This window comes from Myotis davidii, unplaced genomic scaffold, assembly GCF_000327345.1.
Source record: "Myotis davidii unplaced genomic scaffold, ASM32734v1 scaffold6, whole genome shotgun sequence".
Classification (NCBI taxonomy): Eukaryota; Metazoa; Chordata; class Mammalia; order Chiroptera; family Vespertilionidae; genus Myotis; species Myotis davidii.
Window position 1 is genome coordinate 255,449 of NW_006383011.1, and position 24,478 is coordinate 279,926.

Here is a 24,478-nt window from a genome sequence, read left to right on the forward strand (position 1 = left end):
TTTCTGTCATTTGTGACCTGTTTCTTTGTCTCTGCATTTTTTATGGTTCCCTGTGTCGATAGAGTGGCTTTGTGTGCTAGGTGTCCTATAGGGCCCAGTGGCTCAGCCTCCCCAATTACCTGAGGTAGACACTCTTGATGCACCCACTTGTGGGCTTTGTGCACAGTCTTGTTGTAGTTAAGCCTTGATTGTTGTAGGTAACATTGGGAGGGATTGACCTCCAGACCAATTCGCTGTGAGATTCAGCTGTGTCTGCAGTGGGAGAACTTCTGTCCTCTAGGGAGGTGCTAATCTAGCCTTTGCCTGAGGCTATCCAGAAAATGCCTCCGTGCAAGGCTTGGGTGGGGCGGGTCCCAGGGGATCAACAGGGCAGGTGGAGCGAGCAGTTATGGCTACTCTCAGTCCTGCCTTCAGAGGCTCTGCTTCTCAGTGTCCCAACAATTGCTGCAAGTACCTCGGAGAGAAAGCTGCCCTCGAGTTCTGACCGATGCCAGACAGTCCCGCTTCTCCCGTTTGAGTCTGGGTCCCCAGAGACTCACTAGGAACTGCAGCTCAGAGCCTGAGAAAAAGACAACCATGCCCTCAGCCACCAGTCCGCTCCGCATGCACCTCCGCACCTTAATATTTTACTTCCGCACAGCACCTCCTCTGAGTTTCGGTATGCTTTTCTCTTTCCTTCTACTTGTAGATTTTCCACTCAGCCAGCCTCCTGTGGTTCTGGGTGATGTCCATTCCTTCTTTTAGTTGTATTTTTGAAGTGGCTGTGCAAAGCAGCAATCTCCGGTGTTTACCTATGCTGCCATCTTGGTTTCTCTATAATGCACTTTGATATTCTTGGATCCAATTTAGGATACCACACTGCATTTAACATCTAGTAATTTTGTCAGAAAATATAGTTAACAAAAATAGCAACCAAAATTTAATTCTGTTCGGGTTCATTCTAAGAATTAGTGTACTGCAGTTATAATCAAAATTATGTTAATATATGATAAAATAAAATTTTAATCCTATTATCTTCTTTCAATTTTCAAACTGGAAAACCAATCAGACCATTTCTTACACAATTTACTACCAAATTTACTTCCCATTTGTAGAAATTTAACTTTAACCAGTTTTCTTATGCTTTTAACTATTTTTAGAAAACTACAATAGATGGTTAGCAAGGCTTTCTTAAAATACGCAAAAGAATATGTGATTAGGATCTGTGGATTAAAAAAGAAAGTAAGTTTGATGTCTGCATAATCAGTGGAACTGTGTGTAATATGCATATTGTTCCTTTGAGCTATGAGTTAAATAAATGCATAAAGCAAGACTAGTTTTGATGCAGTGTGGAACCCACAGATGAAGCACTGTCAGATGCTAATTATTCTCTGCGTGCCTCTTGTTGCACAAATATATACTTGCAAACAGATACACAGCACTGTAGTGAAGAAAGATTTTCATTCATTTTAGGTGTATTCCATTTCACCAATATCACTTTTATCATGTTAAAAAATGAGCCCTAATGGATATGTCGCTTATATATTGGGGGTAAGGCACCTTTCCATTATTTATCGGTTCAATCCATAACTCTCTTAATATCTAGGAGAATTAACATTTTCCAAGAAGCCAAATTCACTCCCTTCAGGTCAAAAGAGTTCTGTATCTAATACTAACTTTTTGCCCATTTCATTACACTTATTTATCTTTCACTGCATGTTAATACCATTATTTATCTTTCTATAACATTTACAAAATCTCTCAGGATGACTGGGATTCTAAAAGTGTATTTATAGATTTTTTTTTTAACTCCTGACTTACTAAAATCAAAACTTGGCACTTGACCGGTATGGCTCAGTGGTTGAATGTCGACTCAGGAACCTGGAGATTGAGGTTTGTTTCCCAGTCAGGGCACATGCCCCAGTTGTGGGCTTGATCCCCAGAAGGGGGCATTGCAGGAGGCAGCCGATTATGATGTTTCTCTCTTTCCCGTGTTTCTGTCTCTCTAGCCCTCTCCCTTCCTCTCTCTCTAAAAATCAATAAAAACATATTCAAAGAAAAAACAACCCCCAAACGATTTGGCCTTCTCGTCACAGCAGCCTGTCTTACGATGCTGAAAATTCAGTAGGGCCTGGCCTTTTAAGGATTACATATAGGAGCAGTCTCAAAGCCTTAAAATGCAAATGGTACCACCCAATTTCTATCATTAGACTTAGGAAAATAATTAGTAGTTTGGGAATCATAATTTTACAGATTCTACAGGAAAGGTTCAGTGCACTGAACTGACTCATACCCGTCCATTCCTTTGATGAGGACTCATCTCTGAGTCTCGGACCAACGTCTCTTCCCTTTACACCTTGAGCATTAGCCCAGGAAACGCAGGTTATTCTTGGGAATGGCGGGAAGCAGTTTTAAAGTGACAGCACAGAGCTACATGCAGTTCATAGGAAGGATTCATTCTGAGTAATAAATAAATGTATTTATTTTAATTACACCTATAATCATTGATCTTTCGGGGGTGGGAAATTATTATGTGGCAAGGTTTTTAGGGGATTTAAAGGAATATCACAGGAATTAATTTCTTAAGTAACCATTGCTTTATCACAGTTATTTTTTTTCTAAATGGCTAATTCCTAGAAAGTTTTAAAATTTTATCTTCATTCCATTTTTTTTTTTTTTGGTTAATCCTCACCGAGTATATTTTTCCATTGACTTTTAGAAAGAGTGGAAGAGAGAGGAAAATACAGAGAGAAACATGTATTTGTGAGAAACACATGGATTGGTTGCCTTCTGCAGGAGCAGTGACCAGGTCTGGGCCTGCAACCAAGGTACACGCCCTTGACCGGAATCAAACTCGGGATGATTTTGTCCGAAGGCTGATGCTCTATCCACTGAGCCAAACTGGCTAGAGCCCACTTTTATAACAAATGTAAATTATTTAGGTCAAGATAGCACAGTGAAGTGAAGATGAGTGCTATGGTCTGAATGCTTGTGACTCCTCCCCCATCCCCCAAATACATAAATTGAAATCCTATTGGCCCAGCTAATGGGATTAGGAGCTGGAGTTTTGGGATTGGATTAGGTCCGGGGTGGAGCCCTTATGATTGGATTAGGTCCTGGGGGAGGAGCCCTCATGATTGGATTAGGTCCTGGGGGTGGAGCCCTCATGATGAGATTTGTGCCCTTTTAAAGGAGGCCTGAGCGAGCTGCCTGCCACATTCCCCAGGTGAGAATACAAGAGGTCAGAAGTCTGCAATTGGAAGAGGGCAGCTGGCTGGTGTCACAGAATCGCTGTGTGGCACACTCACTGCACGTTTGTTTCTCAGCTGCCTGAAGGCTTCGGCTAGGAGGCAGGAAGCGCTCTAGCCCGTGTGGACTCTCGGAGCGAGTGGAGGCGAACCGGGAGCCAGTATGACGGCGGAACAGGATGTGGAAAACGAGCTTCTGGATTATGAGGAAGATGAAGAGCCCCAGGCTCCTACAGAGAGCGCCCCAGGACCCCGCCAGAAAGATGTCAAGGGCTCCCACGTTTCCATCCACAGCTCTGGCTTCCGGGACTTTCTGCTGAAGCCTGAGCTGCTGAGGGCCATAGCGGACTGTGGCTTTGAGCATCCATCGGAGGTGCAGCACCAGTGTCTTCCCCAAGCCGTCCTGGGCACGGACGTCCTGTGCCAGGCCCAGTCTGGAATGGGCAAGACTGCAGTCTTCGTGCTGGCCACCCTCCAGCAGATGGAGCCCGTCCACGGGCAGGTGGCCGTCCTGGTCATGTGCCACACGCGGGAGCTGGCCTTTCAGATCCGGAAGGAGTATGAGCGCTTCTCCAAGTACCTGCCCAGTGCCAAGGTGTCCGTGTTCTTCGGAGGTCTCTCCATCAAGAAGGACGAAGAGGTGCTGAAGAAGAGCTGTCCCCACGTCTCCTGGACGTACTAGAGTTTAACCAGGTGGTGATCTTCGTGAGGTCGGTGCAGCGCTGCATGGCCCTGGCCCAGCTACTCGGGGAACAGAACTTCCCAGCCATCGCCATCCACAGGGCCCTGGCCCAGGAGGAGCGCCTAGCACGCTATCAGCAGTTCAAGGACTTTCGGCGGCGGATCCTGGTGGCCACCGATCTGTTTGGCCGAGGGATGGACATTGAGCGAGTCAACCTCGTCTTCAATTACGACACGCCTGGGGACTCGGACACCTACCTCCACCGGGTGGCCCGTGCCGGTCGCTTTGGCACCAAAGGCCTGGCTATCACTTTTGTGTCTCATCACAATGATGCCAAAATCCTCAATGAGGTTCAGGGTCGGTTTGAAGTCAATGTGGCGGAGCTTCCTCAAGAAAAGGACATGTCCACATGCATCGATGTCAGGTCACCACACACCTGACATCCCGGAGCCACCCTGCTTCCCACGTGCTGCTTCAAGTCCTCTTTCTAGGCGACAGTGGGGCTTTCTTTTTATGTTCAAACAATGTACATTTGTGTCACAATAAATTTGTATTATGGAAAAAAATAAAAATATGGGCTTGTATTTTGCTTCTTTACCCCATTTTTCAAGTCAGTTATATATATATATGTACATTTTTATTGATTTCAGAGAAGAGAGAGATAGAGAGAGAGAGACATCAATGATGAGAGATTGTCATTGATCAGCTGCCTCCTGCATGCCCCCCCTATGAGGATTGAGTTTGCTACCCAGGCATGTGCCATTGTCCAGAATCGAACCTGTGACCCTTCAGTCTACAGACCGATGCGCTATCCACTGAGCCAAAGCAGCTCATCCCATTTGTACATTTTTAATGACCACCAAGACAGGTGTTCAGATCCAATGGGAAAGAAAACCGGCTCATTTTTCCCTGTATTTTACAAAAGTACCTCTTAGCGATGTATTGGAAAAAATACAGAACTTATCCTTCACCATGGATAATTTGGGAAGCTGCTTTTTCGAGACTCATTTTGCGGGATCAATGGGAGAGTAGCAGGAATCCGGGCCCTGGAATGAGGTCCAGTGAAAAGCAAAAAAAAATGAACAAAGCTTTGGGAAGGAACATTTTTTTCTAGCTCAATACGCTCAATTTCTATTAGAGCCCTTGGCCGAAGACAAATCTAGAAAAAGGTGCCCAGCACCTCACTCCCAATTCCTTCCACAATGTTGGCCCGCAGCACTGTGGCACCCCGCCTTCGGGAGCTGGAGCAAAGGAGCCGGGGGCGGGGCAAGCAGCGTGAGGTCATCACAGAGCGACGCTTGCGCCGCAGGCAGCGCCGGCGCCGCGTGACGTCATCGCCGCCCGACTGCTTTCCGGAAGACGGCGTAGCAGGCCGGTGAGGTACTCTTGCAGGCTGGGGTTCGCGTTTTTCTCGTGCTCGACTGCAGCCCTGCTCTCTTGTCCTGGGTTTCCCCCGCCGCTGGCTGCGAGGAGCGAGGCCAAGGCTCGTAGCCCCCCGCGAGGGCGAGCTCGCCCCCTGAGCGTGGCGCACACGTGGTTGCCGGACCCCCGCGTCGCCAGTCCCGGGGCTGCTAGCAGGTCCTGGCCTACCTGGCTACCACTCGCCTCTTTCGGTCCAGTCTTTGGCCTTTTATACGCTCCTTAGCTCCGCCTCCCACACATTGGAAGGCGGAGAATGTAAGGACACAGGACTGGACCGTTAATTTTCGGCCGCCTTCAGCCCTCGTTGCAGGAAGGAAGGCGGAAGGGAGAGCTGGAGGGGAGGGAGTAGCTTTCCGCAGAGGATGGGCTCCTTTCCCCCTTCAGCTGAAATCGGTCCCAGGAGTGGATACTCTCAAGGAAATAGTTGTGCTTCGTGGCCCAGGAACGTGCAGTGTCATTCAGACTTCTATTCGCTGTGCGGAGGGACCCGCAGCGTCGCCCTGTTTGTTGGCTGATGGGCAGCTGGGTTTGACGAAGATGCAGCTCCCAGTGAGGTGTCTGCCGCCCGCGGTGGAGCCTGTCGGGACCGCCTGATGGTAGAGGTGGAACCGAGGCTTCACCGTCACGTTGAGGCTGGTCCTGAAAAATCATTAGCCCCTGTGGAAATCCAGAGAGCCGTCTGTGATCGTTTGAAACGATAGATCGCATTGTTTTGTTGAGAGAGAAAACAATGGCAGTTCGGAAAACGGTTTTTCAAAATAAAACAATTCTCAGTCAAGCCCTGACCTGTTTGGCTCAGTGAATAGAGCGTTGGCCTGCGGACTGAAGGGTCCCGGGGTCGATTCCGGTCAAGGGCATGTACCTTGGTTGCGGGCACATCCCCAGTAGAGGGTGTGCAGGAGGCAGCTGATGGATGTTTCTCTCTCATCGATGTTTCTAACTCTTTATCCCTCTCCCTTCCTCTCTGTAAAAAAAACAAAACAAAAGGACACAAAAAAGCCCACCAAAACAATTCTCAGTCAAAAGATGTTACGGCTGATTTTAAATAGTCGTGTTGTGTTACAGTTGAGGAGTGATGGTTTCTCATGACCCTTTACATGGCTCTTTAAAAAAATATATATATCTTTATTGATTTCAGAGAGGAAGGGAGAGGGAGGGAGAGAGAGAGAGAGAGAGAGAGAGAGAGCGCGAGAGCATGAATGGGAGAGGGAAACATGGATGGGTTGCTTTCCGCTTGCGGCCGAACCAGGGATGGAGCCTGCACCCGGCCTGCGCCCTGACCGGAACCGAACAGGCGACCTGTCAGTGCAGCGGAGGAGGCTCACCCAACTGAGCCACACGGCCAGGGCATGATTACGTTAGAGATGAGGAAAATGTCATAAGCAAACTTCATGGTTTTAGAAGGCAATTTTGCAGCTTTATGATTCTGAAAACACTTCACATTAAACATTAGAATTAAACCCTATAAGTAACTTCTTTGTAATCTGATGTGGTTATTCATCTCCATCTCCAGCAACCTCTTTATAATGTACTTCCTACTCTGTTATCAGGCTTTGTGGTAAATTTTTTAGAGGTTAACATATTTAAAAAAGACGAAGCCTATTTTTTTTTTCCCCGCAGTAAAATCTCGTCAGGAGAATTACAGGTAACACTAACACGGACTGACTGCCAAAGATAGCAATGTTTAGTGAGAGATTGTATATACATTGCACTATTATTTTCTAAGATAATGCAGTGCAACAAAGCCATTACGGTAATAGAATTCTGGTGCAACGTCTGCAGAAATCTCTCTAGTTCCAAAAAATTTTAGATACTGGCTTTGGTCTCTCACTTCGTTCATAATTATGTGTATCTCTGCTTGGCATAGGGATGGAAGCAGACCCAGAATGTACATTATATTTTTTTTCCTTTTGATCCATGTGGTGACTTGCTAATATTTAGAAGTCCCAATTCAAATATGATATTAAGATTCTCCAAAATTTGGTTCCAGTTTACTTCCATTGGTTTTAGTCAGTTAACAAAGTGTTACTAAATACCTAAGGGGTGGCAAGACATGTTAGTCCTGAGGGAGAGGCCAGCACTTTGCATTAAAAGCCTCTCCTCTGCCCAGTCAGCATGGCTCAGTTAGGCAGACTACTTTGGGAAATATGGAAACCTTTATAGAGGAGCATGCATTTGATTGGGTTTCAAAGGATTAATAGGTTTTATTAAGCCCAGAAGATCGGGGAGGGGTTATTCCAAACAGAGGAAAAACCCTTACTTCTCTCCCTTCAAGACCTCCCAGTCAGCTGTTTCAAAGGTTCTTTTGCACTTCCTTAACTTCCTTCTGTGCCTACTATCCAATTCCTCATTCTCGGCAACCATTCTTCTTTTATGTCTATTGAATATTGCTAAAGAAATTCACAGAAGACAGAAGTTAATACTATTTAACCTTAACTGAGTCAGTCATCTCAGTTGCCTGACTTTACCTGGATCCTCTCAGTTTCCTGACAATTCCTTTATTTACCCCTGTTCTTTTCTATCTGTGAAGAAGACTGATAGCAAAAAATTGATTCATTTGAAATATGGTATTGGAAGAGAGGTCTACAAATACCGTGGATCATTAGACAAGCTGGTCCCAGAGCAAATTAAGCCTGAAACATTGCTGGAGCCAAAAATGACAAAATTGAAACTGTCCTACTTTGGACACATCTTGAGAAGGCAAGATTCTTTGGAAAAGACAGTAATGTTGGAAAAGTAGGAGGTAGCAGGAAAAGATGCTGCAGAGTTTCTTACTGAATGAATAGATCATAATTTATTCAACTAGTTCTTGTTAATGGGTACATAGGTTGTTCCCTGCTTTAAAGTATTTTAAAAAGTGTTGCAGTGGATGTCCTTGTGTGAAAGTATATATTTTGAGAAGTAAAATTGTGGGGGTCAAAGAATTTGTTCATATATAATTTTGAAGCATAGTGCCAAATTGCCTCAAAAAAATGCTCAGTTTACACTCCAATTACTAGTGAACGAGTGGCTGTTTCTCCTCACCTTTGCCCATACTAGGTATTATCAGTCTTTTAAATTTTTGCTTGTTTGACATAAAAAATAGCATTTTGTTTTGTTGATTTATGCTTCTTTAATTAGGAGTAAGATTGAATAACTTCATGCTTATTAGTCATCTGAATTCCTTTACTTGTGAACTGCAGGTTTTCTTTGTTCATTTTTCTTTTGGGTTGTAGGTGTATAAATATGTGTGTGTGTGTGTGTGTGTGTGTGTGTGTGTGTGTGTTAAATTGATTTGTAGAGGCTCCTTTTATCTCTCTCTATGCTGCAAATATTTTTCCCTGGTTTTTCATTTGACTAAACTTTTTTGGTCTGTTTATTTATTTTCTAATGCATATATTTTTTATAAGATGTAAGATACTAGGATTTCTTTTAAGAGGAAATTTGTGACATTCATAAAATAATTATAGACACCCTGAAATGTCAGCTTTTGTTGGGAATGTTGGCAACACTAACCTCATTTGAAGCCACAGGCTCTGTCTTGTTTTAATGAGTTTTATTTAGCAACTGTCACAGATCTGGTAGCACTCAGTAACCCACCTTCCCCTCACCTTCAATTATATTTGGAATTGAGATGAGATGTAATAGAGCTGCTTAGTATTCTAGAGCAGCAGTTGCCAATCTTCTGGACCTCACGGACCACTGGTTGGCTCTGTTCTAGAGTATACTTCAGATTTAGGTTTCCCACAATTTCTGAACTGAATTGTATTCTAAGTTAATTCATGAGTTAGCTATCTTATTTCACTATAGATATAATGTACATAGCTTTGTTATTCTTGCTTTCAAAGTGTAATTACTCCATGAAGACTAGCTTTTTTTTTTTTAAAGCAAATTCAAGATATTATGCTATTTTACCCAGGGAGATATATATATATATATCTATGGAGGATATATATATATATGGAGGAGAGAGAGAAACATCAGTAATGAGACGGAATCATTGATTGGCTGCTTCCTGCATGCCCCACACTGGGGATCCAGCCCACAACCTGGGCATGTGCCCCGACTGGGAATCGAACCATGACCTCCTGGTTCATAGGTCGACGCTCAACCACTGAGCACCACTGGCTAGGCAGCCCAGGGACATTTTTCTGACATAACTATAATGCTATTTTCATAGATGACAAAATTATCAGTAATTTCTTGGTGTCATCTAATGCCCAATCTATGTTCATATTTCTTTCTCTCAAAAATATCTTTTTACACTTGGTTTATTTGAATCAAGATCCAAACAAGATTTATACATTCCATTTGGTTGTTATATCTCCTAAGTTTCTTTTATCTCTTCTTTATCTACCATTGTTCCCTTTTCTTTATTTATTTTCTTCTTCTTCATGCCATTTATTTGTTATAGAAACCAGGTCAGTTATTCTAAAGTGCATTTCTCATTTCAGATTTGTCTTTTTGCTTTCTGGTGGTAACTTATTTTTCTGTCCTCCATATTTCCTGTAAATGGAAGTTAGCTCTAAAGGCTCAATTAAATTCAGATTCAACTCTTTTGGGGAGTTGGAAATGAAACATAGATGATGTTGTGTACATCATATTCACATCAGGAGGTTCACAATATGTTTGTCAAACTTTTAGTAAAGTGAGGACAGATCTCTGTGTTCAGGGAGTGTTAGTCTCACCCCTCCGTTGTAAATTTCCCCATCATCCTTTTATTTGTTGGTGATCATTGCCTGAGTCTGTCATTTCATTAGGGGTTGCAAAATAGCATTTTGAAAAAAAAAAGAAAAGTTGTCATTTCTTTCACATTTGTTAGCCAGAATTTGAAATCTAGTTTTATTACCCGGGAGCCTGACAATCAAGAATAACAAAGGTGCTGTGGGAAAATGCTGTCAGAATAGCACCTTGAGATGCCAGTAGTATACCTTTCTTTGCTGTAGTTCTGGTGATTTAAGAGTGTGGTGGTCTTCTTGCTGTGTAGCGTGGCTGGGCTGCTGTCCCCAGATATTCAGTAAAACACCAATCTAGGTATTTGTAGATGTGATTAAAATCCACAGTCAATTGACTTTACATTAGGGAAGATTGTTCTAGATCAGCGGTTCTCAACCTGTGGTCGCGATCCTTTGAGGGTCGAACGACCCTTTCACAGGGGTTGCCTAAGACCATCGGAAAACACATATATCATTACATATTGTTTTTGTGATTAATCCCTATACTTTAATTATGTTCAATTTGTAACAATGAAAATATATCCTGCATATCAGATATTTACATTACGATTCATAACAGTAGCAAAATTACAGTTATGAAGTAGCAACGAAAATAATTTTATGTTTGGGGGTCACCACAACATGGGGAACTGTATTAAAGGGTCGTGGCATTAGGAAGGTTGAGAACCACTGTTCTAGATCATTAAACCGAATCGTTGAAAGGCTTTCAAAGCAGAGCTGAAACTTCCCTGACAGAAGAGAAATTTCCACCTGTGGACAGCAGCTCCAGCTTGTGGCTGAGAGTTCTAGCATGCCCTTCCTTGGAGGCCTGTCCTGCAGCTTTTGATTTTCTTAGCCAGCCCCCACAGTTACATAAAACCGTTTCTTGTAATAGATCTCTTCATATACTCATATCAGCTACTCTCCTGACTCTTGTTCTCTGATAAAATGGGGTGGTAAGAGTCAGAGGATCTGCTTAGGGTTACCATATAATGAATTGCCCCGACTGGGACCTTTGAGAGAGATGAGCATGTGGCAGGCTGGACTGACCTCCCTGAAGTAGAGAGTCAAGGGAAAGGGAGGTGGATGACTTCAGTTCTGTGTGATGGATGCTGTGCGCCTCTCCTTTTCTCCAGTGGGTGCTATGGCTTCCATAACCAGTGACAGGAGGGAAGGAGCAACAGCATTCCAGTACTCAGGAACTGTCTATATAAGATGTTAGAAGAAATCATTTGAATTTGGGGGAAAATTCTAATAGTAAAAGAATCTTTTTTTTTTAGACTGTCTTGCCCCCTTTTTTAAATTTTTTTTGGTTAAGTAAAAGGTAAGTGGTTCCGTTCAGATTTAATGAGGGTAATTATTCTTACTTACTGCCTTGCTTTCAGTGTTCACCTTAACCCATTTTAACAATAAATAACTACTTGTTTATTGGGGCTTAGAGACAGGGAAAAATTGCAGGAAAAAAATCTCCATTATGATTCTAAAGAGGGAAAATATTTTCTAATAGAAAAATTGGATGAAAAATGTACATTTAAATAAAGGCTTTAAAAAATATACTTGCACTATTTGTTAAAAGCCAAAATACTTTATTAGAATATTCCTTTATTTAAATGTAATGGTTATTTTTATTACAAATTTAACATGCTTTTAAAAATAAACGTAAACATGTTTAAATAAACTTAAACAATGAAGAATAAAGAGTTAAAAGAATGAGCTTTCCTTGATCCTACTCCCTAATCCCTGCCCTTTCTCTGAGAGAATTGTCTTTTTTTTATGTCGCCTTCAAATCTTTTCCTACATACTAGTAACTACAGATACAGGTTTTGAAAAACAAATGGCACATACATTCTGTTTTATATATTATAGACTGTTCTATGACATTTTTTTCACCATTTCTCATTATGTGTTACTACATAGAGATTTACTTCTTCCTTTTTTTTTTTTTTACTGTGAACAATAATTTTTTAGCCATTTTTGTTTACAACTGAAGCAATGGGAATTCAAAATTAACATCCTTGCCTGTGATATTCTTATAGATATCAGAAAAAGTTTCAACCTTGTGCTCCATGTTGTTCTGCTGGGCTTTATCCAAATGAACTTGCTTAATTATAATATTCTCTTGGATGGATGTGCTACAATTTAGTTAGCTGTTTCTGTATTGGTGAATAGATTATTTCCAGGATTTTGTTATAGGTTATTTATTGAACTCATGTTTATTGACTGTCAGGCTGTGCTAGTGAACAAAACCCCCAAAATTCTGTTCTCATGTAATTACCATTCTTTCAGATGGACAGACGATAAAAGAATTAAATATGTCAGATGTTAATTGAGGACTGTAAGGTAATTGAGGAGATAGGAAGTGTAGGGCCCAAGGGGTGGGGTGTAGTGGGCGGAGCCTGCATTTTAAAGAGGCTTACCAGTAGGTGACATTTGAGTAAAGATCTGGCAGGTGAAGTAATAAGCTCTGAAGCTGTTGGTAGGGGAGGAGAGGAGGAACCGGACATTCTAGGAAGGGGAGAAGAAGTACAAAGGCCCTGAGGTAGGGCCAGGCCTGCTGTAATGGGGAAGAGCAGTGATACTGTCCTGGCTGGAGTGGAATGAGCAAGAGCTAGAGTGGGAGAAGCTGAGGTCACAGAAGGCTGCAGAGAGGGTAGATTGTGTTGGGCTTTTTAGGGCCTTGTAAGGACTTTGTCTTTTACTCTGAGTAAGTTGGTAAGCCTTTGGAAGTTTCCAAGCAGAGGTATGACATAGATTTGGAATGACCACTCTGCTTTTTCTTGATAATAAACTACCGGGTTGCAAATAAGGAAGCCATTTAAGAGGTTATTGCTGCAATCTAGACAAGGCATAACGATGGCTTAGACTGGCTTGGACCAGGTTGGTAGCAGTAGAGGAGGGAGGATGAGGTTAGATTCTGATATGCTTTAAAGGTAGGGTGAGAGAGGAAAGAGTCCAGGACTTCTGTAAAATTTAGGGCTGGACAGTTGAAAAGGTGGAGTTACCATGAAATGAGGCAGGGAAGACTATAGTAGGCAAGATTAGGAATTTGGCTTTGGGTACATAATACTTAAGAATCTATTAAAATATCCAACCAGCCCTGACCGGTTTGGCTCAGTGGATAGAGCGTTGGCCTGCGGACTCAGGGGTCCCAGGTTCGATTCTGGTTGGGGGCATGTACCTTGGTTGCGGGCACATCCCCAGTGGGGGGCGTGCAGGAGGCAGCTGATCGATGTTTCTCTCATCGATGTTTCTGACTCTCTATCCCTCTCCCCTCCTCTCTGTAAAAAATCAATAAAATATATTTTAAAAAATAAAATAAAATATCCAACCAGAGATATTGAGTAAGCAGTTGGAAATGTAGATTTAGAATTCAATAGGGAGATCAGGGCTGGAGATACAAACCTGGGAGTCATCAGTTTATTAATGCAATTTAATTAAGGACAGTCCTTGGGACACTTCAAGGTTAAGAGGCTGAGGATATGAGAAGGATACTGCAAAGGACACCAAAAAAGCAGCCAGTGAGGTAGGAGGGAAACCAAGAAAATGTGATGCCCTTGGAAACCAAATGAAGGGAGTCAATGAAGTCAAATGATGAGCACTGAGACTTGACCATTGAACTTAACAGTGTGGCTGTGTGGGTGATCTTGATGAACAATTTTGAGTGAGAAGTAGAGGGCCTGTTTGTAGTAGATTCAAGGAAGAATGGAAGGAGGAATTAGACTGTTAATATAAGCAGCTCTTTTGAGGAGCCCTGAAAGGGAGATAGAAAATGGAGCCTTAGCTGGAGTAGGATATGAAGTCAAGATGTTTTGTTCCTTGTAGGAGATGGAGAAATAAAATGTTTTAAGATTTATGGTTAATGATCCGGCAGAGGAAAAAACTCATGCAAAAGAAAGTGGGGAAATTCGGAGAAGAGTTTGAAGAGTCTGTTTTGCTAAATTTGTATGCATGTATACCAGGATTTCTGTAGATTCTTAAGAGGATTTCCTGAATCAGAATTCATTGTGCCAAAGTTGTGGGTTGGATCCCAGTCAGGGCACCCACAGGAGTCAACTAATGAATGCATCGATAGGTGGAGCAACATGTTTTTTTCTCTTTTCCTTTCTCTGAAATTAATAAAAAAAGTGTTTTTAAAAAAGAGTATGTGCGTTTAAAAAATCTGTGCCAATTTATATTTTACTTTCAGTATATACCCTTGTTAACATTGACCTTTGATAATCTTTAAAATTATTACCAATCTGATAGGTGGTAAGATATCTTCATTATTTTAATTTGTTTTAATGCTTTGTAGGAACTCAATGTAATCTAATTAATTCTTTGTTATATTTTGACAGATATTTTCTCCCAGGTTGTTTCTTTTAATATTGCTTATGCTGTACTTTTACCATAAAGATTTTTTTCTTTTTAGTGTTTATGTAGTTAAACCCATCATCCTTTTCCTTTTTTAAAATATATTTTTATTGATTTCAGAGAGGAAGGGAGAGGGAGAGAGAGATAGAAACATCAGTGATGAGAGATAATCATTGATTGGCTACCTCCTGCACACCCCACACTGGGGATCGAACCACAACCCTTGATCGGAATCGAACCCGGGACCCTTCAGTCCATAGGCTGACGCTCTATCCACTGAGCCAAACCAGCCAGGGCATCCTTTTCCTTTCATAGCATTTGGGTTTCATTTGGATTACATATATATTTTATATAATCTTGTAATATGTTTATTCATTTACCTTTTAGATTTATGTGGAACTTATTTTTGTGTATGTTATGAAAAAGGTGTGTAAGTTTTCCATCTTTTTCTACATTCTAACCAGTTAAATACTAGAAGAATTAACTATTTCTTGAAGGTTTGGTAGAACTTACCTGTAATATCTTGTAGGCTGTAGGCTTGTATCCTTTTGGAGAGCAGATCTTTGACTTTCTATAAATTTTTCCTTTAAGGCTCATGATCTGTTTGTTTATATACTTCTTTTAGGTTAGTTTTGGTAATTGATTTTTTCCCCCTATTATCTCATTCTTTTTATTCACATTTTCAAATTTATTGGTTTAAGATTTTACATGAAGAGAAGAAATACTGAGTCTTCTCTCTATTTGCAGTGTATCCCCTGTACTTATATCTTTATTTGGACAGTAGGTGCTGGAGCCATACTTTGACTAGAGACTGGGGTAGCTGTTTTCAGTCCTTGTGGCCCAGCTCTTACTGCCTTTCGTCTTGGGGTTATTCCTAGATTCTCCCATTTGGTTTCTAAGTGATTGTAGGCTCCTTTTTTTCTGTTTCCTATCAGTCTGACTCCATTTGCTCTTTAGCTTCAAAAATTTATACTGTTGGATTTGCTGATGGGCATGTGCCTCTTGGTTTCCAGCATTACTGTCAACTTGTTTTTGTTTCTCCTATCGTTTTGGAGGGATTTTTTTGGAGGGATGAGACGCAAGTATGTGTTTTCAGTTAGCCTTTTGAAACAGGAAGTCACAAGTTTTTCCCCAGTGTTTTTCTTTTATCATAGTTCTTTGTTTATTTTTATTTTATATATTTTACTTTGTTAATCTTCACCCGAGGATATTTTTCCATTGGTTTTTAGGGAGTGTGGAAGAGACAGGGAAAGACAGAGAGCAACAGCAATGTGAGAGAAACACACCGAATGGTTGCCTCCTGCACAAACCAGGACCCGGGCTGGGGAGGAGCCTGCAACCAAGGTACTTGCTCTTGACCGGAATCAAACCCGGGACGTTTTGGTCTGTAGGCCGACGCTCTACCCACTGAGCCAAACCGGCGAGGGCAGTTCTTTGTTGAATTGCTGGTTGCACAGTAGTTAGTAACTTTACAGCATAAGAAGTGATAGTCAATTGGACTTCACTAAACCAGGCCCCGGGCTGGGGAGCAGCCTGCAACCAAGGTACTTGCTCTTGACCGGAATCAAACCCGGGACGTTTTGGTCTGTAGGCCGACGCTCTACCCACTGAGCCAAACCGGCGAGGGCAGTTCTTTGTTGAATTGCTGGTTGCACAGTAGTTAGTAACTTTACAGCATAAGAAGTGATAGTCAATTGGACTTCACTTTTTTTTTTTAAAAGGAATGCAGGTATCTCAGTAGAATATATACTTGTTGAATAGAAATGTTGATATATTATGACTAAATATTCAAATAGCACTTTCTAAACTTAAATGACATAGTCATAACATTTAGAGCTATAAGGGTCTTTTACAGACCATTAGACCATTTTATGGATGAGGTATTTGAGGCCTAGAGAGATTCAGTAATTTATCTAAGGTGACAAAGTTAGTGATCAAGCAAGATGGAAAGCCCAAGTCTTTTTACTTCAATTCTGCTCTGCTATGTGCTATTTTACCACATTTTTGCTGTTCTCTTTAGCTATGTAATGAATGAGGTATTTTCAGCTAATAAAAAATTGTTTTAAAACACAAGAGGTATGTATGGCTTAGAACTGCTTCTGAAATTTGGTCTTAGATACCATATGAAATACATTGATGTGTATTTTTCATTTTCTCACGTAGATATTAAATATTATGATATAAATGTGAATTTTAAAAGAATGTGCTGTCAAGGTATGCTCTAGCCTAAATGAAAACCATACAGTTTATTTCTCCCAAGTTTCCTCTTTTCTGCTTTATGTGATTTATGGGCTCTTTGACTTTCTTCTTAATATTTTAAAGAAGCTTAAGGAATATATACATATATATATAGGCTTGAAAATGGTTTTAGTGATAAATATTCTTAAGATATTTCATACTTAGCTTTTCTCACTTTTTAGTTTAATATACCATGCTGCTAGATCAAAATCCTAGGTTTGGGAGGACTAAAATATATATTTTTAGAAAAGAAAAGATTTTTTTTTTCAGCAAGCATTAGGGGATATACTTATCACACTTTCATTGCTTTGCTTGGTCTTTAACGTCAATAGAAAGTTTTTTAAATGTAGGATTTTGGTTATTGATATTCTATGTTTGGTAGTCATGTCTTTAGTTCTTGAAAAGCATTCAGAGTTTGATGTGTAGCATTAGTGACTTGGGTGGGTCTGTCCCCTGCTCTCCACTCCATCCGCCTTCCCAAGCAACTTAAGAAGAGGGGAAGTTCATAGTTGCTCTATAATAATATTCTAAGATTTGTTTAATTATCTTCAGGTTTTAACTCCTAGCACTTTTGAAGTACACGGTATGACCTATTGATTTTTTTTTTTAACCTAAAGAACAATCTCTGTCTCTATTGTGAATTCTAAGAATTTACTTTTTTTTTTCAGTAGGTCATAATGGCAGAAGAAGAAATTAATGAAGACTATCCAGCAGAAATCCATGAGTATTTATCAGCATTTGAGAATTCCATTGGTGCTGTAGATGACATGCTGAAGACCATGATGTCTGTTTCTAGAAATGAGTTGTTGCAGAAGGTACTTTAAAAATGTAATTCAGAAAACAGTGTTATGCTAAGAAATAGATTAATGATATATGCATGCTCCTTTCCCCCTTTATTTCAACTTTATAAGTGTTTGGATGTTTTTAGGGGATAAAAACAAAACTCCAACCGTAGGAAATACCTCTTAACTATGTTTTTATTTTGACTTGGTTTTGGAAACAAAAAGGAACACTCACAGCGTTCTTTTCTATAGATTCTATCTTTGACCTTTTAAGCATTACAATGATGTTATCAGGGTTTCTGGAAACCCTATAGGACAAAAAGAGTAAATTGACTTTGACAGTCTAAAACCAATCTCATTATGTTTCTTCTGTCTTTGGTATTGCCTAAGCATTTTAGCCTGCTTCTTATACATAAATGCATCATGTACTATGTTTATATTGATAAATTACTTTTGACATACAAAGCCCAGATCGTAACTCCTGAAATTAAAATAATTCAAAAGAATTTTTCTTAGATTATACACATTCCTTGTCTAACTAAAGATGATACTCTGAATTGAAAATTTTTGGGCAAAAATCACTGGTTAACAAACCTTTTTCTTTTTGCAAATTATTTCCAGATCATTTGGTTATTGGATTATAAAACGCGAAAAAAACATTTCTTTGAAACATTGTGCTTGGTGAAAATTTAAAATATATGATGGTTCTCAAAGTTTGAATTTATTTTCTGTCTCTTTCTAATAGTTGGACCCACTTGAACAAGCAAAAGTGGATTTAGTTTCTGCTTACACATTAAATTCAATGTTTTGGGGTATGTATATTTGGAGTTAATTACAAAACAAATTATTTATTGAGTCAAGGGTGATTTATTTTTTAAATGCTAGCACTTTATATATAGTTATACTTTGTGATAATTTTAATAGTCAGATACAGTATTTATTTCTTTTAAATAAAAATGCCATATGCTTGTGAGCCACACACATATTTATTATTGCATAGAGGTTGAATAATTTAAGATTTAGTCAGTCATTTGTGCGGCATTTCTTTATTTCTTTAATTAATGCTCTTCATTAATATATACATGATTTTATTTCATGAAATCTTTCTCTTGTAGTTTATTTGGCAACTCAGGGAGTTAATCCTAAGGAACACCCAGTAAAGCAGGAATTGGTAAGATTGCAGTGGATTTCTTTTTACTTTACATGGCTGTTTGTTGTAGTATTCCTGAAGGTAAACTCACAGTACCTTTATCCACTAAGTGCAGAGAATAAAATTATTCAGAGTTGAAATTATGAAAGTTAGTCCAGATTTCAGCATGTCTTTAGTTTTTCCTTTTCTTACCTTTGTCAGAGAATTGGTGCTTCATATATATTATATAAATCTCTGGATGAGAAAAATATGTTATAATTCTAGTAATTATTTATAACTTCATATTATTTTTCCTATAAATTCTTGAAATCTTGTTCATCTCTACAACTGCCTTTTATTTTTTTTAAACTCTTACACAATTCTTAAAAGTATATTCTAGTTGATTTACTAGCAAAGACGGGAAAGTTTCTCCCCCACCTTTTCAATTCTTCCATTAATTCATTTTCTCAGCAGTAAAGAATCCAGTTCAGCAACAAAGCTAAAAGCTTTTTTGGCACCAGTTGTATGTGTACTGTCCAGTAATTCTGCATTAGTGACATATTTACAACCTGTAATAAATCTTCTAGGTTTGTCTTTGTATTCCATTTAGATGTATAAGTACTGTATATAAGGTCTGGTATCTTAGAGGTTTTGCTGACTTCAAAAATTAAATCATTCAATTTAAAAGAGAAAAATCAGAAATCAAACTTATGGTTACCTTCTTAACTTTGTTTTATGAATAAGAATATTAATTTAATCTTTGTTTATAAAATATAAGGTAAATTTAAATGTGAATATACTTGACACTATATGATTGTCCTAAAGTCTTATGGTAGTTGATATATATGTTACATACCACTTAATAAAGCATAGACAGCAGTGAAGTACATGGTCATTTACTTTTAAAAAATGAATAAACCAGATCTGTTGTCTTCATTTTGTTAATGTGTGGACTAAGATATTTTCTTCTTTTAAAGTTCTTGAGGGAAAATAAATATATTTTTAAATACAGAAATTGTGAAAAAAATACTTAAAGCAAAATATAAAGCAATATGATACACAGATCTTGATCTGAGCAGTGATATTGACTTTAAATCCTAAGAAGTATGCATTTTACCATCTGTTTTCAACGGTCTAATATGGACTGCACCTTTATAACATTTCTCTTTTTCTTTTAACACAAAGTTATTTGGAGTATTTTAATACTTGGTTCTGTCATTGGAAAAAGATAAAATCATCTGTCTTCTTTCTTTCTCAGAACCCACTTTTTGGAGGAGTACATTCATATTCTGGACAAGGGCTGACAAAAAATATATAAACCTTTTTTCCTTCCGTGGCCTTGTGACAGACATCACTAACTGATCATAGAGTTAGTATATGAGAGTTACATAATGAATGGGAAAGGCATTAAAACTCGTGAATTTATTCATTCAACAAATATTTGAGTGCCCGGGAGGAGCCAGGTATTATTTTCGAGTGAGGTGATTCTTCAGTGAATAAAGCTCATGAACATCCTTACCCTGTGGCAGATGTCAGCCTATGGAGTGGAAAGAGACAAACAATTAACATAATAAATTAACAAACAAATATTAAATATATATTAATACATGGTACGTTAGGGGATATATAATATATATTATGGGAAGAAATTAAAAATAGCACCAAGCTGGACTTTTGCTTTTATTCTGAGAGAAATAGGGGCCATGAGAGGGTTTTGAGCAGAGCTGTCAGTCTTTTTTAATAAAAAAAATTCCATGGTTCTACATTTTTCTGTGTCAGAAAAACAAAACTCCAACCTTTATGTCACTGTTTTGATTATTTTCATGAAACTTGCTTTTAAGCAGTGATTAATCATTACCTCTATTTTATGACTCTCGTACCTTCATTTCTTCATTTGAATTATAGAATAGTCCTTCATTCTGATTAATGATCTCAGAACATTTTAATGCTATGACAATGTATTGTGTTTCTCACCTTGTTAAGTCTGATTAGAACTATACTAGTATATGTCGTTAGAAAATATGTGCTTATCAATCAAAACTATGAAATTGAATAAAAGATTGTATATTTTCATTCTTCTTATTTTAATTGTGACACTCCAAGGTAACATTAAAAAAAGAAATCAATCCTGCCTTACCCATTTTCTGCTTGGAAAATTTTTAGGAGAGTTTAGTTTGTATGTTGGAAGTATATGAGGTTTCTATTTTAGATTATAGACTTCAGGTAAATAAGAGCTAATATGTGGATTTAGGTTAATGCTATCTAAGAATGTATAACTACATATAAACACTTAAGTGTTTACCTCTGGAGTGATGTCAGTATAGTTTCTCCTCTTTTGAAATGACTTTGTGATGCCTGTATTCCCCTAGAGTGTGAACTGCAGGAGAGCACGGGTATGTTTATCCTGTTCACACACACTTGCTAGCTCCACCTCATAGGCAATAAGTACATGTCTATTGAATTTAACTGAGGTATAGCATAAAAAATTACTGGTGATGAATCTTTTGCCTTTCTCTCTCTCTTTTTATCTTTAAGGAAAGAATCAGAGTGTACATGAACAGAGTCAAGGAAATAACTGACAAGAAGAAGGCTGCCAAGCTGGACAAAGGTGCAGCTTCAAGATTCGTGAAAAATGCCCTCTGGGAACCAAAACCTAAAAATGCATCCAAAGTTGCCAGTAAAGGAAAAAGTAAAAAATAACCTTTTGGTTTTGATGTACACATGTTCAAAAAGTACATCATTTTTATTGCTTAACACATGTAAACATTTGTCTATTTTAAATGAATAATGACTTTATGAAGTATGCTTTCTGAAGTCTGAAGTTATAAATACATCTGTTTTCACTATATACAAGAAAAAGTGAAATAACTTAAATGTGTTTTTTTTATGTGTAGTTACTTCATCATGTTTTCATGATTTGGGGAATTGCTTCTTTTGATATTTGAAGTGTGAATTTAAGACTTTAAGGTTATACTTTAACTTTTGGCACTCTGCCTATATGTCCCATTTGAAGTAAAATATATTCTCATTAATTGTGGATGGGAAATGAAGTTGTAATTGATGGCTGAATTTGGGCATAATGGCTACATCCTATCAATAAAGACTAAGTGTTGGATAGCTGACCTGTTTATTCTCTTTTGAGTAAACTTGCCCTTGAAAATGGGAAGTTAGATTTTAGAAATCATTAGGAATAGAAAGATTCATGAGTTTTGTTCCTGATGTGTAGTGCCCACGGTTCTGTCAGTCTCACTTTTCATGTTTGATTACATGTTTTTGAGGTCATGTCAAATACATGCAAGCATTTTGGAACAACTTTCTATGTTAACTTCCACTTAAGCAGAGGAGAAAGCTAAAATGATATTTTATTGTGTTTATATTCTGATATAGTTTCTTGAAATATTTGTTACAGATAATTCTAACATTAAAATTATTTTTATGGCTAAGCCTTATGAATTTTAATTATATTCCCTTAATGTTTTCAGTCTTTGAATTCACATAATGTGTAGGAATGCCAAGTACAATAAAGTACTTTAATTTTTGAAAAAGAAGTTAAAATTTTCTGTGTGATTAATTTTCCATAACTAACCTTGAATAAATGGATTTCTTGATTTATGGTAGCAGATATTGGAAATGGTCTTAAAAACTAATGGATTTTGTAAAGCATGTTGAACTCTTTCTGTGACATGAAGAGGAAGTCTCTGATAGATACTGAGAGTCTTCTGGCTCAGATGTCAGACAATTTTTGAAATGGAAGAACATTTATAGTTATTTCATTATTTTTTTCTCCATTCAAATTTTAGTTGTTTACTTTTAAACAACTTCTTTATAAAAGATATGTTATTAAAATTAAGTGCAGTGTACATGTGTGGCCTTATTTATTGCAAAGAAACTTATAACTTGCATTTCTGTATGTTTCTAATTTCATAAAGAAAAAATACACAATTGTAGAAAATCATTAGCCAAATTATAGGTTTGTAAATGTCCAACTTTATATTCTGTCAAGTTGGAGATTCTTAGGTGAATAATTTTTTCAGTGTTTACTAGTAGAAATAAAAAACAGTTTGAGCTTTGCCCAGTGTGGCTCAGTTGGTTGGAGCATTGTTCCATACACAAAAGGTCATGGGTTTAATTTCAGGTCAGGGCGCACACCTAGGTATCAGGTTTGATCCTTGGTCAGGGTGCTTATGAGAGTGTGTATGGGAGGTAACTGATCCACGGCTTTTTCTTTTACATCAGTGATTCTATCTCTTCTCTCTCTAAAATCAATAAAAACATCCTCAGGTGAAGATTAAAGAAACCAGTTTGAGTATATCTCACTTTATTATATGTAATTTTAAATACTTAGCACATAAAAAAGAGCTGAATGGTCGTGCACTGGGTTGCGTATTTGTTTATTCATTTCTATATACTTAATGATATTTCCATTGCCAAACACTGCTGGGTTCTAAATAAGATGATTTCAGCCTTTATTCTATTTTTATAGAGTGTTTGAAAAAAGTAGTCTTTTTGTTCAATTCAGATTTTCAGTTACTGGAGAATAATGACAAATTGTGCTCATTAACCTTAGTCAGAACCATAAAGGGTGAGGGGTTGATCTCTTTGACTCTGGTACCGTTATTGTTAACACAGTTTGTTCCAAATGGCAGCCTGCTCTAAGTTTAGATGTTAATTACACCTTTTATTAATCTCTGGGAATTAATAAGTTGGGGAGGTTATAGCTATAGATATTTTTAAGGCTAGAATTATAGACCATTAATTTAATACTAAATAATGAGATTTTGTCTTTTAATATTATTTTAAGTACAGTTTTCTTGTTCATAGTTGCAGGATGAGAATTCATTTTAGTAAAGTAGAATATGTTAAGAGGAAAATCGAAGCTTGAATTATGGTTTACATTCCTGGAATTAGGAGGTTATGGCAAATTGATTGGTTTTTAAAATACCCTATAGATTGAAAAATTGTTCTACTTAGCTGTTAGGAGGGGGTTGGCATTATTTCTAAATAAAGCTTTGAAAATTAGCTACAAATGTAGCCAGGAAATGCTTCAAAACTGAACCATGCATTGAATACAGATACTGTTTTCTTTTTAAAAAATAGATATTTTTATTGATTTCAGAGAGGAAGGGAGAGGGGGAGAGATATAGAAACATCAATGATGAGAGAGCATCATTGATTGGTTGCCTCCTACAGGGCCCCCACGGGACTGAGCCCACAACTTGGACATGTATCCTGACCGGGAATCGAGCTGTGACCTGGTTTGTGGGTTGATGCTCAACCCCTGAGCCTTGCTAGCCAGGCCAGATAACTGTTTTCTTAGGTCATTGGAGCAAAAGATGTTTTAGGAATCACTCAGTTATGATGCAGTTAAACTATAATTTTCTGCAAAAAATGATCAAATTTTGACTTGACAAAGTGGTATTAACAGAAAGATTTGAACAGTGACTCTGATCCCTATGTAATAGCTAAGTTTGATGTGTAAAGGGAAGAACAAAGCACCGTCATCTCATTTTCTCCCTCCTTGGCATACTTACTGAACTTGCTCAGATAAATTCAGTGGCTCTTGGGCCAAATGAGCTTGGTAGCAACTTATTTTATATAAATGTGGTGTACTTTCCTAATAAGACATTTCCTTTCCCCTATAGCCTCATCTGAAAGTCTTTTGTTTTAGAAATACAAACCATATTTTGTTTATTTTATATATTAATATTCCACAGTTGTCCTTCACAATTATGGGGAAAGGTGTACAAGTTTTATTACAGAATTCGGTAGACTTGCTCTTCATTAGTTTGCTATATATTGCTTGTGAGCAGAAGTTTAAGGAAACGCTTAGTTAGAATGTGTTCAGTTTGCAGATTGGTTCTCTTATCAGAGTGAGCTGTCATAGACCCGCCACTCCATGTGTCTTTTTAAAGTGTTTATTTTATTGCATAATTTGTAATATAACCTGGAAGATA

At 38.4% G+C, this 24,478-nt stretch overlaps 1 protein-coding gene and 1 pseudogene across 4 annotated transcripts; both read left to right on the plus strand.

Annotated features, from left to right (window-relative positions):
- The first annotated feature begins 3,390 nt into the window (after positions 1-3,390).
- On the plus strand, positions 3,391-4,475 carry LOC102770163 (annotated as a pseudogene).
- A 724-nt stretch (positions 4,476-5,199) lies between these two features.
- Positions 5,200-21,274, plus strand: C1D (C1D nuclear receptor corepressor). 4 transcript variants are annotated; one of them, XM_006778522.2, is made up of 5 exons: positions 5,200-5,289; positions 17,282-17,428; positions 18,141-18,207; positions 18,511-18,566; positions 21,060-21,274. In XM_006778522.2, exons 2-5 carry the CDS (start codon positions 17,291-17,293, stop codon positions 21,222-21,224), a joined length of 426 nt encoding a protein of 141 aa, XP_006778585.1. In that variant the 5' UTR covers positions 5,200-5,289; positions 17,282-17,290; the 3' UTR covers positions 21,225-21,274. The 4 variants fall into 4 exon arrangements, with proteins under 4 accessions (XP_006778585.1, XP_015413439.1, XP_006778586.1 ...); XM_015557953.1 differs by having other exon boundaries at positions 5,226-5,284; XM_006778523.2 differs by having other exon boundaries at positions 5,232-5,289; positions 17,285-17,428.
- Positions 21,275-24,478: the final 3,204 nt, after the last annotated feature.

Excerpts from the sequence above, each read along its gene's own strand:
- C1D (XM_006778522.2), top strand. The coding sequence starts at position 17,291 with ATGGCAGAAGAAGAAATTAATGAAGACTATCCAGCAGAAATCCATGAG. Across the intron at positions 17,429-18,140 it reads GAAATGAGTTGTTGCAGAAG|TTGGACCCACTTGAACAAGC; the intron begins GTACTTTAAAAA and ends TCTTTCTAATAG. Across the intron at positions 18,208-18,510 it reads ATTAAATTCAATGTTTTGGG|TTTATTTGGCAACTCAGGGA; the intron begins GTATGTATATTT and ends TTTCTCTTGTAG.